This window comes from Neoarius graeffei, chromosome 20 (assembly GCF_027579695.1).
Source record: "Neoarius graeffei isolate fNeoGra1 chromosome 20, fNeoGra1.pri, whole genome shotgun sequence".
Taxonomy (NCBI): Eukaryota; Metazoa; Chordata; class Actinopteri; order Siluriformes; family Ariidae; genus Neoarius; species Neoarius graeffei.
In genome coordinates, this window is record NC_083588.1 from 37,175,866 (window position 1) to 37,194,542 (window position 18,677).

General features: G+C 43.8%; 1 protein-coding gene across 1 annotated transcript in view; it reads left to right on the forward strand.

Moving 5' to 3' along the window:
• Positions 1–18,677, forward strand: part of grid2ipa (glutamate receptor, ionotropic, delta 2 (Grid2) interacting protein, a) — an 85,572-nt gene that overhangs the window by 40,283 nt on the left and 26,612 nt on the right. The window contains exon 6 of the mRNA XM_060902597.1: positions 6,602–6,874. Coding sequence (XP_060758580.1) covers positions 6,602–6,874 — 273 coding nt within the window. The remainder of the gene's footprint in view (positions 1–6,601; positions 6,875–18,677) is intronic.

Here is an 18,677-nt window from a genome sequence, read left to right on the forward strand (position 1 = left end):
TAATGTTTTTCATTTTAATAAAATGAATATTTTAGTTAATAGGCTATTATAGTTTACTCAAACCTTTGCAAATGTGAATATATATTGTTGGTTAAGAAAATGAAACAAGGTTTTTTTTATTTTACAAAAGGAATATTTAAGATTGATTTTTAAAAAATAGGAAAATAAATGTTTATTTCTCATATCATCTCTAGCCGCTTTATCCTGTTCTACAGGGTCGCAGGCAAGCTGGAGCCTATCCCAGCTGACTACGGGCAAAAGGCAGGATACACCCTGGACAAGTTGCCAGGTCATCACAGGGCTGACACATAGACACAGACAACCATTCACACTCACACCTACGGTCAATTTAGAGTCACCAGTTAACCTAACCTGCATGTCTTTGGACTGTGGGAGCACCCGGAGGAAACCCACGCGGACACGGGGAGAACATGCAAACTCCACACAGAAAGGACCTCGCCAGCCACGGGGCTCAAACCCAGACCTTCTTGCTGTGAGGCGACAGCGCTAACCACTACACCACTGTGGTTCCCCACTACACATAATACAATTTATAATTTAAGTTAATGTTGTAGAGTGTCCATGAGACAGTTCTGTTATTACTTTTGCTATAAACAAATATAAAGTGTTTCTCTCTCTCTCAAACAAAAAAAAAAATCACATTCACAGTTGAAGGCAAGGTTACATACACCTAGCCTAAAGATATTCAAACTCAATTTCCCACAACTCTGTGTATGTCATATTACCATACATTTCCTGAATGAAGTCTACAATCTCAAATCAGAAAAAGTTGGGACAGTATGGAAAATGCAAATAAAAAAAGAAAGCAGTGATTTCTAAATTTAATTTGACTTCTATTTCATTGCAGACAGTATGAAGCCAAGATATTTCATATTTTATGTGGTCAACTTCATTTCATTTGTTTAATATCCCTCCATTCCCATGTTTCAAGCCTGCAACACATTCCAAAAAAAGTTGGAATGGGGGCAGTTGAGGGCTAGTAATGAGGTAAAACAATTAAATAATTATGTGATTTGAAACAGGGCGACATGGTGGTGTAGTGGTTAGCACTGTTGCCTCACAGCAAGAAGGTCCGGGTTCGAGCCCCGTGGCCGGCGAGGGCCTTTCTGTGTGGAGTTTGCATGTTCTCCCCGTGTCCGCGTGGGTTTCCTCCGGGTGCTCCGGTTTCCCCCACAGTCCAAAGACATGCAGGTTAGGTTAACTGGTGACTCTAAATTGACCGTATGTGTGAATGTGAGTGTGACTGGTTGTCTGTGTCTATGTGCCAGCCCTGTGATGACCTGGCGACTTGTCCAGGGTGTACCCCGCCTTTCGCCCGTAGTCAGCTGGGATAGGCTCCAGCTTGTCTGCGACCCTGTAGAAGGATAAAGCGGCTACAGATAATGAGATGAGATGAGTGATTTGAAACAGATGATGTCAACAGGTGATTATAATCATGATTTGGTACAAAATCAGTATCCAGGAAAGGCCTAGTCTTTGAGGAGCGAAGATGGGGCGAGGATCTCCAGTTTGTCAACATATTTGAGAGCAAATTTTTGAAATTGTTAAAAACAATGGTCCTCAAAGAAAAATATGAAGGGATTTGGGTATTCCACCTTCTATGACACATAATATCTTTAAAAGTTTCAAGAAATCTGGAGGAATTTTGGTGCATAAATGGCAAGGGCGCAAGCCTAAGCTGAATGCTTGTGATCTCCGATCCCTCAGACGGCACTGCATCAAGAACCATCATTCATCTATGGCTGATATAACCACATGGGCTTGGGATTACTTTGGCAGACCTTTGTCAAACACCACAATACAGAGTTACATCCATAAATACCAGTTAAAACTGGACTGTGCAAAAAGGAAACCTTATGTTAACTGTGTCCAGAAGCGCCATTGACTTCTCTGGGTTCAGAGGCATCTGGGATGGACCATCACACAGTGGAAATGTCTACTGTCGTCAGACAAATTAGTATTTCAATTTTAATTTCAATTTCAGCATACTGTCCCAACCTTTTCTGATTTGGGGTTGTATTTTATTTCTGTAGGAATTTCAAAATTATAGTGAAGAGAGATTACTTACATTTCGTTAATATTTGGTGGTATTGCCTTTTAATTGCTTAACTTGAATCAAATGCTTTAGGTAGCCTTCCACAAGCTTGTCACAATAGTTTGCCAGGATTTTTTCCCCCATTCCTCCTGATGTAACTGATGTAACTCAGTAAAGTTTGTAGGCCCCCTTGCTCAGCCACACCTTTTCAGTTCAGTCCATTAATTTTCTATGGGATTCAGGTCAGGGCTTTGAGATGACCACTCAAGTACTTTCACTTTGTAGTCTTAAGCAAGTAAAATTACCTCTGATAGGAACAAAGTATGTACCCAGTTAACTTGCCAAAAGAAATGCACGGGAACATGAAATGTGTGTCATTGTGAAAAACTGAAATCATAATTCTTTATCCTAGGTGTATGTAAACATTTGGCCTCAAACTTTTTTTTAACTTGATTTGTACTTTATAACCAAGTCCTTATTTTAACTTCCATGCATATTTTAACTTGTACACATCTTTCACAAGTCTACTTTCATTCTGAAATTCTGCAGAATTTCCATTACGACAGTTCTGAGCTACCACCATAACCAGAATTTTCTTCCAATAAAGCTTCATTTTGTCTTCTGCCTCCTCAAAACATTTTAATCTTGAGGAATGGCAAGCACAGTCCTGCACCTTAATCAGCTTGTGTTATTTCCCAGCTCAATCATTATGTAGACATCTTTGCTCTATATAAGAGCTGGAGGTAGAAAGGAACAAATGGAGCCATTGCTGAGGGAGTGTAATGAAGGAGCATGAGAGCAGGTACAATTTATTCATATAATATTGAATTCATTTGAACAAGAAGCCCAGTTTCTTTCTGTCTTTCTTTAATGGTCTGAAGGCCATTCTGAATGTGTTAATTATGAACAGTGCTACCCAGAGACTTTGATGTATGGGTATAGCTCACGAATTGGTTGCTTGATGCTATGGAGACATGGGTGAATTTATGATTACATAATTATATCTAGCTACCTGTGGCTTACCCTATTTCCCTTCTCCACTTATTCAGTATAGAAATCCATCCATCCATTATCTGTAGCCACTTAGTCTGTACAGGGTCGCAGGCAAGCTGGAGCCTATCCCAGCTGATTATGGGTGAGAGGCGGGGTACACCCTGGACAAGTCGCCAGGTTATCGCAGGGCTGACACACAGAGACAAACAACCATTCACACTCACATTCACACCTACGGTCAATTTAGAGCCACCAATTAGCCTAACCTGCATGTCTTTGGACTGTGGGGGAAACCGGAGCACCCGGAGGAAACCCATGTAGACACAGGGAGAACATGCAAACTCCACACAAAAAGGGCCTTGTCAGCCACTGGGCTCGAACCCAGAACATTCTGGCTGTGAGGCGACAGTGCTAACCACTACACCACTCAGTATAGAAATCATTAAATTCAAATTGGCTTTGAATCTGTTTATTTAAAAGTGATTTCTTTGCTATTGTTCTTCACTTTTGTCTGTTTCTTTTTCCACATCCAGGCATGATCGGTGTATAGACAGATATGTAATAAATAGTTTTACCTCGGGTGGTGTAGTGGTTAGCACTGTCGCCTCACAGCAAGAAGATTCTGGGTTCAAGCCCAGTAGCCAACGGGGGCCTTTCTGTATGGAGTTTGCATGTTCTCCCTGTGTTTGCGTGGGTTTCCTCCACAGTCCAAAGACATGCAGGTTAGGCTAATTGGTGGCTCTAAATTGACCGTAGGTGTGAATGTGAATGGTTGTTTGTCTCTATGTGTCAGCCCTGTGTTGATCTGGCAACTTGTCCAGGGTGTACCCCACCTCTCGTCCATAGTCAGCTGGGATAGGCTCCAGCTTGCCCGCAACCCTGTACAGGATAAGCAGTTATGGATAATGGATGGATGGACAAAGTGGAAGACAGAGTGTGGATTACTGTAGGCTATAGTAATGAAAGCTAGCTGTTACCGTCTGTCAAAATGTCTGAGGTGCACTTGCACTACTGTCGGATGGAATCAATCACTCACTTTCAGTTTTATCCTGGACAGGATTATGGTAGATCCAGAGCTTATCCCATTAGGTGTCAAAACATCCTGGATGGGATGCCAGTCCATTTCATGGCACCATAGACACTGGAGATATAAGGCAGCAACTTTACTAGCCATTCCTCAAAAGGAATCTTTAAAGGAGAACTGAAGTCAATTTTTTTTATTATCAAAATTCTATTTATCTCATTTTATTAAATATAGAAATGCATTTTTGATAGCTATTTTGTCACTGCTATAGCAAGTTATGTGTTTGAAATATGCTATGTAATATATCAGTCCATATGTCAAAGCAATGACCGTAAATGAGATTTGTTGAGACCTGTGCGAGACATCGTAGGACGGAAGTAAAACGTACAGTGGAAATCAAAGTGACCAACATCTTCCAACATTGTCAAAAGACGTGTGTGCCCTCTTTCGAATGCTGATGTAATCAAGCCTGAAGTTTTGTTTGTTTTGATAGCAATCAGGAAAGTTTGAAAAAAGTGGGCAGTAATTGTCATTTAAACTCGTTTTTGTGCAATATTTCTTTTGGAAAACAGTTTTCAAAATGGCGGCACTGACACCTGGCTGACACTTCACGTTTGACCATGCATTCGACCATGCACGGGTTCCCACAGTAAGGCTCTGTTGGCTGCAATCTCAGAATGATGATGACAGTGATCAGCAACACCCATTCTCCTGACTGCTATTTTGCTGCAAATAGATGGTGGTTCTCCGTACAGAACTGTATTTGGAATGTGATCTTGCCATCTGACTTTGAGTACTGTTCTTAGCATTTTTGTATAAGTGCCATTTAGTGACTATTCAAGTTGTTTTGTTAAAGTCCAGCTTTCTTATCCATATCAGCACTGTTTTGATTGAAAAATTACAGCTATACACTACAGGATAAATTAGATTTCCACACAGTTTTCATTTTATTCAGAGCTTTCCATGCCAGTGCTTTTCTAATTTTTATATCTTGCTCAGAAGATTGCACCCAGGCACTGAGATATTTAAAGTCATTTACTTCTTTGAGGTTTAGTCCTTCAGCAGTTTTAAGGGGGGCGTGTGGAGATGGCACAGTGAGAGTCATGAACGCTGTCTTCTTCGCTTTCAAGTGAAGTCCTACTTTCTTACATTCATTTTCTTTATTATTGAGACACATGTAAAAGAGAAACACCACTGTATTTTCAGTCAGGATGATCTGTAGTTTTCAGAGCTATATAGAGAAAATGTCAAAATTTCCCCAAATAGAGATGTTTTCTCAGGCCACTTCACATGTACAGTACCAGTCAAAAGTTTGAACACACCTACTCATTCATTGGTTTTCTGTATTTTTGACTATTTTCTACATTGTAGAACAATACTGAAGACATCAGAACTATGAAATTAAATATGGAACATATATGGAATTGTGTCGTAAACAAAAAAAGTGTTAAAAAATAGGTTTCATATTTTAGATTCTTCAAAGTAGCCAGTGTTTACCTTGATGACACTTTGTACACTTTTGGCATTATCTTAACCAGCTTCATGAGGTCGTCACCTGGAATGCTTTTCAATTAACAGATGGGCCTCGTCAAAAGTTAATTAGTGCAATTTCTTAACGAGTTTGAGATCAAACAGTAAATAGTAAATAATAAAAATACAGTAAATAGCCCGATTCCACAACTGCAGTAATCCATATTATGTCAAGAAGTGCTCAACTAAGTAAAGAGAAACAACATCCATCATTACTTTAAGACATGAAGTGACTTAATTAATAAAACTAAAGAAAAACCATTGAACTGGAAGGTTTGTCCAAAGTTTTTTGAATGGTACTGTAGGTCAGCCTTGTACCAGAGTCAACAGAAAGGACACGGTTTGATCATTTTGTATCTTTCTGACATGCCTGGGGAAACGTCATACTATTAAATTATCCATTTTTAGAGGTCCCACAACCTGTTTTCTTTCTGTGACTTAATGAGACTTAATTAGCAATTACCTAGGTGAGATGCTGTGTATTGAGGCTGATAAATGAGAATGTGTACGCGTGATGAATAACGTTCTTCTTCTTCTTCTTCTTCTTTTTTTTCTTCTACCCCCACACACTGCCATCAGTTTCCATGTGGAATAAGTAGGGCTATTTTTATCTCGTCCTTGTCACCAGTGACAAATTTGTGAGTTTCCCTGCATTTAATAAACATCATCAAGTTCTCTACCTGAATGCTGTAGGGAAAGATTTATTACTTTCATCATGCTGTAAAATAATAGCAGACTTTCTCTGCGGTACTGTTCGCTGTTGCTCACTTCCTCCTCCATTCAGGAGGTATGTGTGAACATTTGTCCTGCCTCCACGTATTCATTCTCTCTCTCTCTCTCTCTCTCTCTCTCTCTCTCTCTCTCGCAGCTGAAATGGCTCTGCATCCCTCTCACATCAGTGATTTTGACTCTTCTGGTGGAGAGACTTCTGGGGACCCTGTTATTCCTGCTCTGTTCACTTATTTTTGTCTCTACTTCTTCTCTATCATGTTCATCAGGATCTTCATCCCCAAGAAGCACCGGCAGCGTTTTGATGAAGTGGTCTCCCAGAGCCTGATCAGCCGCCTAAGGGGCCGCAGTTTTAGTGAGCACAGGCAGAGTGGACTGCGTCGCAGCCGCAGCGAGGATCACCCTGAGCGACTGCTGGTGTCCACACGGGCCAGCTCAGTGCCACGCACTGCCCATGAGGATGGCATCATCCCTCCCTCTCGCGGCCTTCGCAAAACGACTTCACTCATCGCTGGCCACTCCGCCGCTGTTGCCAACCGCAGGCCAGTTATTCAGGGCAAATTACTATACTAATGATGTCTGGCAGTGTGTGTATCTATGAGAGACTAAGAGAATGTGTGTGTGTGTGTGTGTGTGTGTGTTGCATAATTAAAATAATTGACATTTTAAATGATGTTTTACTTTACACTTATAAAATGAGTTGAATGATGTGCTGCTGGCAGAATGACAGGTTTGGTTGTTAGGATGGTATGAATATGGTATGAGACCTTATCAGTTTTGCTATAAGTGTAGAGTTGTGCATCAGCCCTTGTTTGACAGGGATTTCACTGTATAAAATCTATTTCTCTCCCTTTGTCACTGGGACTTCACTGCCAAACTGACTACAAATTTCCGATTATGCCAACTAGAAGCATAAAGCCTTGGGATCAATATATGATCAGCATGCGATGGCCAAGTTCAGCATATAATAATCTAAAAATGTTACCCAAACCAAATTATAACTTACCTTGGTGAACTGAGTTGTTGGAGTTTAAGACTTGGAGCAAAATCGAAGAACCAAATTATCATAACTGCTGACATTACAAAACATTAACTTCCAAACTTTATAAAATACAATATGAATTTTGTATGACGGAGCCTTCTTCTTACATTATAATAAACTTAGACACCAATTCTAAGCTACATTATTATATTACAACATTCAAAATCCCAGATGATATCCCATCTCACAAGACTATGATCATATAAATTTGTTCCCCGAGCTCAACAAAAAAGTAGAAGTACTCAGAGAGTTTGTCCCAGTAACCTAATCAATATAAAATTAGATCATACTGACTGTACAGCTGCTGCCTTTGATCTAAAGGTGGGGCTATTAAATATTAGATCTCTTACATCTAAAGCACTAATGGTTAATGAACTTATTACTGATCAGGAGTTTAATGTACTTTGTTTGACTGAAACATGGATTAAGCCAAATGAATATATAGCATTAAATGAAGCCAGTCCTCCTGGATACAGTTATATACACCAGCCTCGTCTAACTGGCAGAGGAGGAGGCGTAGCGGTTATTTATAATGATTATCTAGGTTTTTTATCCAATAGGATAAAAGGATAATCTAGGATTAACAAAAACCTTGGTTATAAATTTAATACATTTGAAGTTCTTCATACTCATATAATGTATGTAGCCTCAAAAAATAGGTCTACCCAGTTAATTCCGTTACTTATTATTTACAGACCCCTGGGGCCATATTCTGAGTTTCTTCCTGAATTTGCAGATTTTATCTCAGATCTGGTTATTTCCTTAGACAAAGCTTTAGTTGTCGGAGATTTTAATATCCTGTTAGGACTGGGACTGTTTTGGCCTCTAGAGGCCGCTGTTATTTCCTTTTCTTGTCATGTTTGTTTTGGCCTCTAGAGGCCGCCACTGTTCCTGTGTTTTGTGTTTGTGTTGATTACCTGTTTGTCTTTATTATCATCACCTGTGTTCAATTTATTTTGTGTATAAATACTCCTCTGTTTGTTCCCTAGTCACGGAGTCTTTATCCTATGCTGTCTAGTGCTAGTTTCCTCTGTCCCATGTACCTTGCCTGTGCCCTTGTGTTTTTGATATTTTTTGCTTTCTTTGAACTTTGTACTTTTGGATCTTCTGAGCGTTTTGCATTTTTGCCTTTTCCTTTTTTTTGGACTTTGAATTGTTGGATTTTTTATTTTTTTCCCTTTGTCTTCTCAGCGTTGGATTATACTTTTTGTTTTTTGCCCTGGATTGTATATAGTGTATATAGTGTAAATAAACTGTTTTTTTGATACTCTACTTTCGCCTCACGCCTCTGCACTTGAGTCATTCCCCTGGTGGCCTAGTGGGGGTTTGCTGGATCACTACACCAGCGACCCGGGTTCGATTCCCAGCAAAACCCTAACAGAAAGACTCCGTCATGACCGACTCGGCTGCTTCAACTGTCTACCCGGCCAACCTTCAGGGAATTATGGCAGCTTCGACATGCTTCGGAGCGACCATGGACGCTCATAGACGAACGCTTGCAAGCCAATGTGAGGCCCTTGCTCGCCACGAGGTACTGCTTCAGCAAATTGGGAAAACCCTGGCACAGCTGACTCCTCTGCCCACATCTCCTCATCCGGCTCCCGCTTCAGTGCCTCCTGCCACGCTGTCTCCTTCACCTCGCGAACCCAGCCTTCCTGCACCACAGAGGTATGATGGTAAGCACGGTGAGTGCCGGGAGTTCCTTACCCAGTGCCAACTCACCTTTGAGCTACACTACGGATCGCCGCAAGATTGCCTTTGTGATAACCTTGTTAGCTGGTAAGGCAACAGCTATCTGGCAGAGACGGGGACCCGAGTGCTCTGATTTCGAACTGTTTACAGAAGAGATGCTTCGGGTCTTCGATCAGGTGGACATCAGTACAGACGCAGCCAGAAAGCTCATGTCCATCCGGCAAGGAGGAAGTGTCTCAGACTACGCCATATCGTTCCGGACGCTTGCAGCAGTCAGCGGATGGAACGAGGCTGCCCTGGTTTCAGCCTTTCACCATGGTTTGTCTGACCCCATCAAAGACGGCCTGGCCTCTATCGGATGCCCAAGTGACCTCGAAACTCTGATCTCACATGCTATTCGTCTTGACAACAGGATTAGAGGCCGCCGCCAAGTCCTGAGCCTCCCCGGCCTCACTGCCTCAACATGGAGCCCGTCTACCCCCTCCAGTGACTGTCCAGAGCCCATGCAAGTGGGTCATACTCGTCTCTCCACATCTGAGAGGGAGCGCAGAAGGAGGCAAGCCTGGTCATTTCCGAGCATCATGTCCCGAGCTCTTGGGAAAAGGACCGCCCCATCCAGCCGAGGGAGGGTTGTGACAGGGCCTACCCTCTCTCCCGAACTCCCTGGCCAAGGAGTCTACATCCCGGTCTCTATCTCCTGGGGTGAGTCTGTCCACTCTTGTCAAGCCTTGTTAGACTCCCGGGCGGCTGGAAACTTTATGGCTGTTCACTTCACCTAAAGTATCAATGTCCCGACTGCTCTTCTTGAAATCCCACTGTCTGTGTCTGCCCTCGATGGCCAAGCTTTAGGTGACGGATGAGTCACCCAAGTTACTTCTCCAGTCTTTCTCCAGTCTCAAGCTCACAAAGAAGAAATATCCCTGCACCTTATTCACTCACCAGAGTTCCCGGTGATTCTAGGCCTTCCTTGGCTTACCCGCCACAACCCTCGTATAGACTGGGTAACAAGCCAGGTTGTGGAATGGGGTCCTGCATGCCATGCCTCTTGTCTGCTCTCTAGCTCTCCTGTGTCTCCTGCCGAGCCTTCTGATCTCACCGAGTTATCTCAAGTTCCCGCAGAGTACTGGGACCTCAAAGAAGTCTTTAGCAAAAGCAGGGCCGCCATTCTTCCTCCGCACCGTGCCTACGACTGTGCCATCGACTTGCTCCCTGGGACTACCCCTCCTCAGGGCAGACTGTTCTCCCTCTCTCAGCCAGAACGCAAGGCCATGGAGGAATACCTCAAGGACGCCCTGGTCTCTGGGTTCATTCGACCCTCCACCTCACCTGCTGGTGCCGGCTTCTTCTTTGTCGGCAAGAAGGATGGGGGGCTCCGACCATGTATTGACTACAGGGGCCTGAACAAGATCACTGTGCGCAACCACTATCCCCTTCCGCTGATGTCCACAGCATTCGACCTGCTCCAAGGTGCCACCGTCTTCACCAAGTTGGACCTACAGAACGCATACCACCTCATCCGTATCCGACAGGGAGACGAGTGGAAGACTGCCTTTAACACCCCGTCAGGGCACTACGAGTACCAGGTGATGCCCTTCGGACTCACCAACGCACCAGCTGTTTTTCAGGCCCTAATCAACGACGTCTTGAGGGACATGATTAACCAGTACGTTTTTGTCTACCTCAACGACATCTTGGTATTTTCCAAGACCTTGCAGGAGCACCGCCACCATGTCCGCCAGGTTCTCCAGAGGCTGCTACGGAACAATCTGTTTGCGAAGGCCCAGAAATGCGAGTTTCATGTCCCCAAGGTCTCCTTCCTGGGATTTATTGTTCGGACGGGACAACTCCAAATGGACCCAGCCAAGACCCTGGCCATCCGGGACTGGCCCACTCCCAAGTCCGTCAAGGAGGTGCAGCGGTTCTTAGGATTCGCTAACTTTTACCGCAAGTTTGTCAGGAACTTCAGTTCCGTAGCAGCACCCATGTCAGATCTCACCAAAGGGACTGGTGGATCTTATGTCTGGTCTCCTCAGGTGGAGAAGGCGTTTAAAGACCTCAAGCACCGCTTCTGCACGGCACCCATTCTGGTCCTCCCGGACACCTCCCAACCATTCATCATGGAGGTGGACGCCTCGGACAGTGGTGTCGGCGCAATGCTCTCTCAATGTTCGGAAGGAAAGTTGCACCCCTGCGCATACTTCTCCCACCGCCTGAGCCCTGCGGAGTCCCGGTACGATGTGGGGGGTCGAGATCTGCTAGCCATCAAACTGGCCCTTGAGGAGTGGAGGCACTGGCTGGAGGGAACACAACATCCATTCCTGGTTTGGACGGACCACAAGAACCTGGAGTACCTCTAGCAAGCCAAGAGACTGAACCCACGACAGGCTAGGTGGGCCCTGTTTTTCAGTCGTTTTAACTTCACCCTATCGTACCGCCCCGGCTCCAAGAACACCAAACCTGACGCACTGTCCAGGCTGTTCTCTGCCACTAACAGGGAGAGTGAAGTTGGGCCTATTATCCCTGTGTCCCGGATTGTGGCCCCTGTCCACTGGGGTGTCGAGGAGGTCGTCCGACGAGCTCAACGCCAGGACCCCGGTCCTGGGACAGGGCCACCGGGCCTCTTGTACATCCCTCGTCAAGCCCTGGCCAAGGTTCTCCAGTGGGGTCATTCATCCCCTCTCACCGCCCACCCGGGAGCTCGGAGGACCCTGGACTTCTTGAAAAGACGCTTCTGGTGGCCAAGCATGGAGAAGGAGGTGAGGTCATTCGTCCTGTCCTGTGAAGTGTGCACCAGAAGCAAGAATCCACGACAGCATCCCCAGGGCCTCCTGCACCCTCTGCCTATTCCCCGGCGTCCCTGGTCTCATGTGGCGGTCGACTTTATCACGGGCCTTCCAGACTCACAAGGTAACACTGTCATTTTGGTAATAGTCGACAGATTCTCTAAGGCCTGCTGCTTCATACCACTGTACAAACTCCCTTCTGCTCTTGAAACAGCCAAACTCATTTTCACTCATGTCTTCCGAGTCTTTGGTCTCCCGCAGGACATCGTCTCAGACCGGGGGCCCCAGTTCTCCTCCCGAATGTGGCACGGGTTCTGCAAGCTTATCGGAGCCACTGCCAGCCTCTCCTCTGGGTTCCACCCCCAGTCCAATGGCCAGACAGAGAGGCTCAACCAGGACCTGGAAACCACCCTGCAAGGCCTGGCGATGGATAACCCGACTACATGGAGCACCTGGCTGCCATGGGCAGAGTACGCTCACAACACCCTGTAGTCATCGGCCACCAGGTTATCACCGTTCCAGTGCCAGTTCGGGTTCCAGCCACCTCTGTTTCCGGACCAGGAGGAGGACACTGGGGTGCCCTTGGTCAATCAGTACGTGAGACGGTGTCGCAAGACCTGGAACAAGGTCAGGAGGACCCTCATCCAGACTTCCAGGTCCAACCAGATTCAGGCCAACCGCCATAGAAGGCCTGCCCACGTTTTCCGCCCGGGGCAGCGGGTTTGGCTGTCCACCAAGGACCTTCCACTGCGGGTGGAGAACCGTAAGCTTGCTCCTCGCTACATTGGCCCCTTCAAAGTTGTGCGCAGGGTGAACCCTGTCTCCTACCAGCTCCAGTTACCATGAACTCTTAGGATCAACCCTACATTCCATGTTTCCCTGTTGCGGCCCGTGCTGTCATCCACGTATGCCCCTGCCCCTAGGAATCCCCCGCCCCCCCGCATCTTCCAGGGTCAGACTGTGTTCACTGTGCACCGTCTGCTGGACTCCTGCCGGGTCCGTGGCGGGCTTCAATATCTGGTGGACTGGGAGGGCTATGGCCCTGAGGAATGTTGTTGGGTCCCCACCCGGGACATTTTAGATAAGGAACTTTGTCGGGACTTCCATTTGGCCCATCCGGATCGCCCTGGGAACGTCAGGAGACGCTCCTAGAGGGGGGGGTCCTGTTAGGACTGGGACTGTTTTGGCCTCTAGAGGCTGCTGTTATTTCCTTTTCTTGTCATGTTTGTTTTGGCCTCTAGAGGCTGCCACTGTTCCTGTGTTTTGTGTTTGTGTTGATTACCTGTTTGTCTTCATTATCGTCACCTGTGTTCAATTTATTTTGTGTATAAATACTCCTCTGTTTGTTCCCTAGTCACGGAGTCTTTATGCTATGCTGTCTAGTGCTAGTTTCCTCTGTCCCATGTACCTTGCCTGTGCCCTTGTGTTTTTGATATTTTTTGCTTTCTTTGAACTTTGTACTTTTGGATCTTCTGAGCGTTTTGCATTTTTGCCTTTTCCTTTTTTTTGGACTTTGAATTGTTGGATTTTTTTTTTTTTTTCCCTTTGTCTTCTCAGCGTTGGATTATACTTTTTGTTTTTTGCCCTGGATTGTATGTGGTGTATATAGTGTAAATAAACTGTTACTCTACTTTTGCCTCACGCCTCTGCACTTGCGTCATTCCCCTGGTGGCCTAGTGGGGGTTTGCTAGATCACTACACCAGCGACCCGGGTTCGATTCCCAGCAAAACCCTAATATATCCACTTTGATAACCCAGAAGACCCTTTGAAAACAGCGTTTGTGTCCATTTTAGATTCAGTAGGGATTAATCAGAATGTCACAGGACCGACCCATAATGGTGATCACACCCTCGATCTAATACTAACATTCGGATTAAACATAGAAAATACAGTCACACTTCCACAGTCTGAAGTTATCTCAGATCATTATCTCATCTCATTCAAAATATGTCTGAGTAATAATATATGCACCTCACCATGCTACTGTATTAAACGTACATTCACGTCAACTACTGCACAGAACTTTATAAATGATCTCCCAGAGCTATCAACTTTGATTGGGTCACTGTCAGCCCCTGCAGAACCTGATCAGGCAACTGAATGCTTAGGGTCAGTGTTCCGCCATACTTTAGATAATGTAGCTCTTCTTAAAAGGAAAATGGTCAGAGATAAAAAATTAGCACCCTGGTATAATGATGACACTTGCACTTTAAAACAGACCATTCGAAAATTGGAACGTAAATGGCATCAAACAAAATTGTTAGTGTTCAAATTAGCGTGGAAGGAGAGCTTCCTGAAGTATAGAAAAGCTCTTAGTGCTGCTATATCAACATATCTGTCCTCCCTAATAGAAGATAACAAAAATAATCCTAGATTCCTATTTAATACTGTAGCAAAATTAACCAGAAATAAGTCCACTATAGACACATGTACACCTGTAGTATGTAGTAGCAACGACTTCATGAATTTTTAATGATAAAATTGAGAATATGCGACAAAAATTTAAACTACTAATTTAAGGTCAGACAATGTAAGTGACCCTGTAGTTAACAATATAACTGTATCAGATCAGCAATTAGAATGTTTTACTCCCCTTAGAGAAACTGAATTACGTTCATTAATCTTCACATCAAAAGCCTCAACTTGTGTACTAGGTCCCGTAAGCCAGTATCTCACTGGGCTGCGACACCTTGTGACAAATTGCGAACGTCATTCGCGAGAGAGTTTCAAAAGTGTCTTGAAACATTAACAGGGCTTCTCAATTTCCTCGCATGAGTTCCAAAGTGTCGCTCCTTCGTCGCTGAAATTTTGAACATGTTCAAAAAATTTGTGCGACAAAATTTCTCTCAAAATAGCCGCAAATGTGTCACTGGTGTCACAAAGCCGTCGTGAACCCTTCTTAAGTCAGTTTCCGTGAGCCTTCCTCTACTTCCCTGCCTGCCGAGGGAAAGCCAGGACTGCGACAGCCTGCGACTAGTTGGAGACACAACAATTACGGTAAAATATGCGAATATCAATTCAGTGTGATTCCCAGTGAAAATTGTCGCTAATTTGCATATTTTATCGCAATTGTTGTGTCTCCAACTAGTTGCGGGCTGTCGCAGCCCAGTGAGATACTACCCTTACCTACACGTCTATTCAAACAGATAATAGCTGAAGTAATTGAACCGCTTCTAAAAATAATAAATTATTCTCTTAGGATTGGCTATGTACCCAAATCCTTTAAACTAGCAGTTATCAAACCCCTGATTAAAAAAACCTGACCTTGATCTCTGTCATCTGTTCAATTATCGGCCAATATCAAACCTCCCCTTTATCTCCAAGATCCTTGAAAAAGCTGTGGCACAGCAGTTATGCTCATATTTACATAGGAATAACATCCATGAAATGTATCAGTCAGGATTTAGACCTCATCATAGCACAGAGACAGCACTGGTTAAAGTAGTAAACGACCTACTGTTGGCATCTGATCAGGGCTGTATCTCGCTGCTTGTGTTGCTTGACCTTAGTGCAGCATTTGATACCATTGATCATTCCATTCTTCTGGATAGACTAGAAAATGTTGTGGGAGTTAAGGGAACGGCCCTCTCCTGGTTCAGGTCTTATTTAACTGATCGCTATCAGTATGTTGATGTAAATGGTGATTCTTTTAGACATACTGAGGTAAAGTTTGGTGTTCCACAAGGTTCTGTCTTGGGTCCACTGCTTTTTTCTTTACCTCTGGGTGATATTATTCGTAAACATTGTATTAGTTTCCACTGTTATGCTGATGACACACAGTTGTATGTTTCTGCAAAACCTGATGAGAGACGCCAGCTTAATAGAATTGAGGAATGTGTGAAGGACATTAGACACTGGATGCTTATTAACTTCCTTCTGCTTAACTCTGACAAGACTGAAGTACTTGTACTAGGACCACATGCAGCTAGAAGTAAGTTTTCTGATTACACAGTAACTCTGGATGGCCTTTCTGTTTCTTCACGTGCAGCAGTAAAAGACCTTGGAGTGATTATTGACCCCAGTCTTTCATTCAAAACTCACATTGATAACATTATCTGGATAGCTTTCTTTCATCTCAGAAATATTGCTAAGATAAGAAATTTAATGTCGGAAAAACTAGTTCATGCTTTTGTTACCTCCAGGTTGGATTATTGTAATGCCTTACTGTCTGGATGTTCCAATAAGTGCATAAACAAGCTCTAGTTAATTCAAAATGCAGCAGCAAGAGTCCTTACTAGAACTAGAAAATATGACCACATCTGCATTGGCTCCCAATCAAATTTTGTATTGATTATAAAATACTACTATTGACCTTTAAAGCACTGAATGGTCTCGCACCACAGTACCTGAGTGAACTTCTGGTCCTCTATAACCCACCATGCCTACTTAGATCAAAAGGTGCAGGCTATCTGCTGGTACCTCATATAGTGAAGGCTACATCAGGGGGCAGAGCCTTTTCTTACGAAGCCCCACAGTTATGGAACAGCCTTCCAAGTAATGTTTGGGAATCAGACACAGTCTCAGCATTTAAGTCTAGGCTGAAAACATATCTGTTTAGTCAAGCCTTTTGTTAATGGTGTTTATGAGGTAAAGGTGTAGATCTGGAGGGTCCTCAGACATAGTGTTTTGGTAAACTGGGATGTATGGATGCTGTCAGTCCCCCACTCGCTTGCTCACTCGAGTTTGTTGACGGTGTAGTGGCTGGCTGCTGTATGTCCCGGGGCTCCCTCATGCCTGTGTTACCTTCTGGCTCTCCCCATTTAGTTATGCTGTCATAGTTAGTTTTGCCAGAGTCCCTGCTTGCACTCAGCACAAAATGTATACTGTTCCTACTTATTCAGGTGACATTGGGTATACCTAACAACCTGTGTTTTCTCTCTCTCTCTCCCCCCCATCTGTCCCTCTGAGTTACATGTCGGTCCTGGGATCGAGATGCTGACCTCTTCTGCTCCTCAGACCTGCCTGATCCATCCTGGTGCCCTGTGTCTGGTTGGAGTCTCATCGCATTGCTCCTGTGGAGGATGGCCCCATGTGGACAGTTGAGAGTCACACTTGGAAGACACTCTGGACACTTACAGTAATGCTTTTATGGCTGAGGACTACATTTGACTTGCTAACTTTAGGACTGCAGTTGTCATGAACAGTTTTGCACTCAAGTTTCCATCAATGAAGAGTTATGACATCAACGAAACTGACTTCATGTTAAAACTGTTAATGTTATAATCATGTTGTCTGATGTTGCCCAAATGAGGATGGGTTCCCTTTTGAGTCTGGTTCCTCTCGAGGTTTCTTCCTTACGTTGTCTGGGGGAGTTTTTCCTTGCCACCATCGCCACAGGCTTGCTCATTGGGGATAGATTAGGGATAAAATTAGCTCATGTTTTAAGTCGCTCAAATCCTGTAAAGCTGCTTTGCAACAATGTTTATTGTTAAAAGCTCTATACAAATAAACTTGACTTGACTTGACTTAAACATGTCTTCCAAGTTTCTTTCTCTCTCTCTCTCTCTCTCTCTCTCTCTCTCTCACACACACACACACACACACACACACAATTATGTTAGGGCAACTATTGGTGTCTACATGAACACAAATTGTTGTTGACCTGTTAAATAAACTTAGTCGGGGCAAATAGAGCACCACTGTAGATATTCATTAAACCACACGAACTTTTGAGCTCACCTGGCACACTGATCATACAGACCCTACGCTGTAAATTCAACATAACCAGGCTACACAGAGCGGTTTCTGTGCATCAACATAATCCGATAAGTTACACTGTTGATACATTCTATATAAACACCCACGGTCGATGACTTACCATCTGTTTTCATCTTGAATAAAACAACAATAGTGGATTGGGTTTTTTTTTAAGTCATCTTCCAACCAGTTCTGAATGTTCTTCTGTTGGTGGTTACCGACATTTTGAATGTGCACTGTGCAGCGCTCAATTATGTCTGTTCCCCCCATGTTCCCCTGTCCATCTTCAGATGCTGCAAGTCAAGGTCCGATCTGTTTCAGTCAGTTGTTTCTGTTAATCTCTTACTTTTTTTTGAGGGTGAAAATACCCGGGGCTATAGCTCTGAGTGCTAGGACCTAATGATGCCACTGGCTTGCACCTTTGACTATTTCAAATGTTTGTACAGAGAACTTTGAAGTACCAAAAACTAACACTTGTACATGCTCAGTAAATCTTTTTACATTATGTTTATGTAGTGGTTGAGAAATGCATGCTACCTCTCCTAAAGCCTTCATTTTTGGATCCATCAATCTGAAGTAAATTCTCATTTCTGATTTTTTTTTAAGGTGCATTAGACAGTAACCGGCAGTGACACTATTTCCTTCGCCAAGCTTTCATTAGAGATGGAGTAAGGTTAATAAAATAGCATGACAAATCAGCTCCCCTTTGTGATGACAGTTGTTATATATTAGGGCTGTAAAAGTAAATGGTTAGCTTTCTCCTGCATATGGCACTAAATACATGTCAGTAATGTCTCTGAAAAATTGTTGAAAAAAGAAAAGTCACCGAATTAATTTTAATTGAAATAACTCCACAAATTTGCAGATCAAGGAAAGAAAGAGACAGGTATTTAGATTTTCACTGTAACTGTTCATAGGATCACACATGTCACTTATCCACTATCAGTGTAGCACAGAAATAGCACAGGTGGAATGCCACGATGGCCTTCAGAGAAGCTTTGATCTGTCTGTCTTCACTTTACTCACTACATTTAAAACTTATCTTCAACCTATTCACTGATTCCTTTTCCCCTCTTTATTTTTTTTAACTTTAAAGCTTTATTATGTCTGTTTTTCTTTGTCCCTGTCTA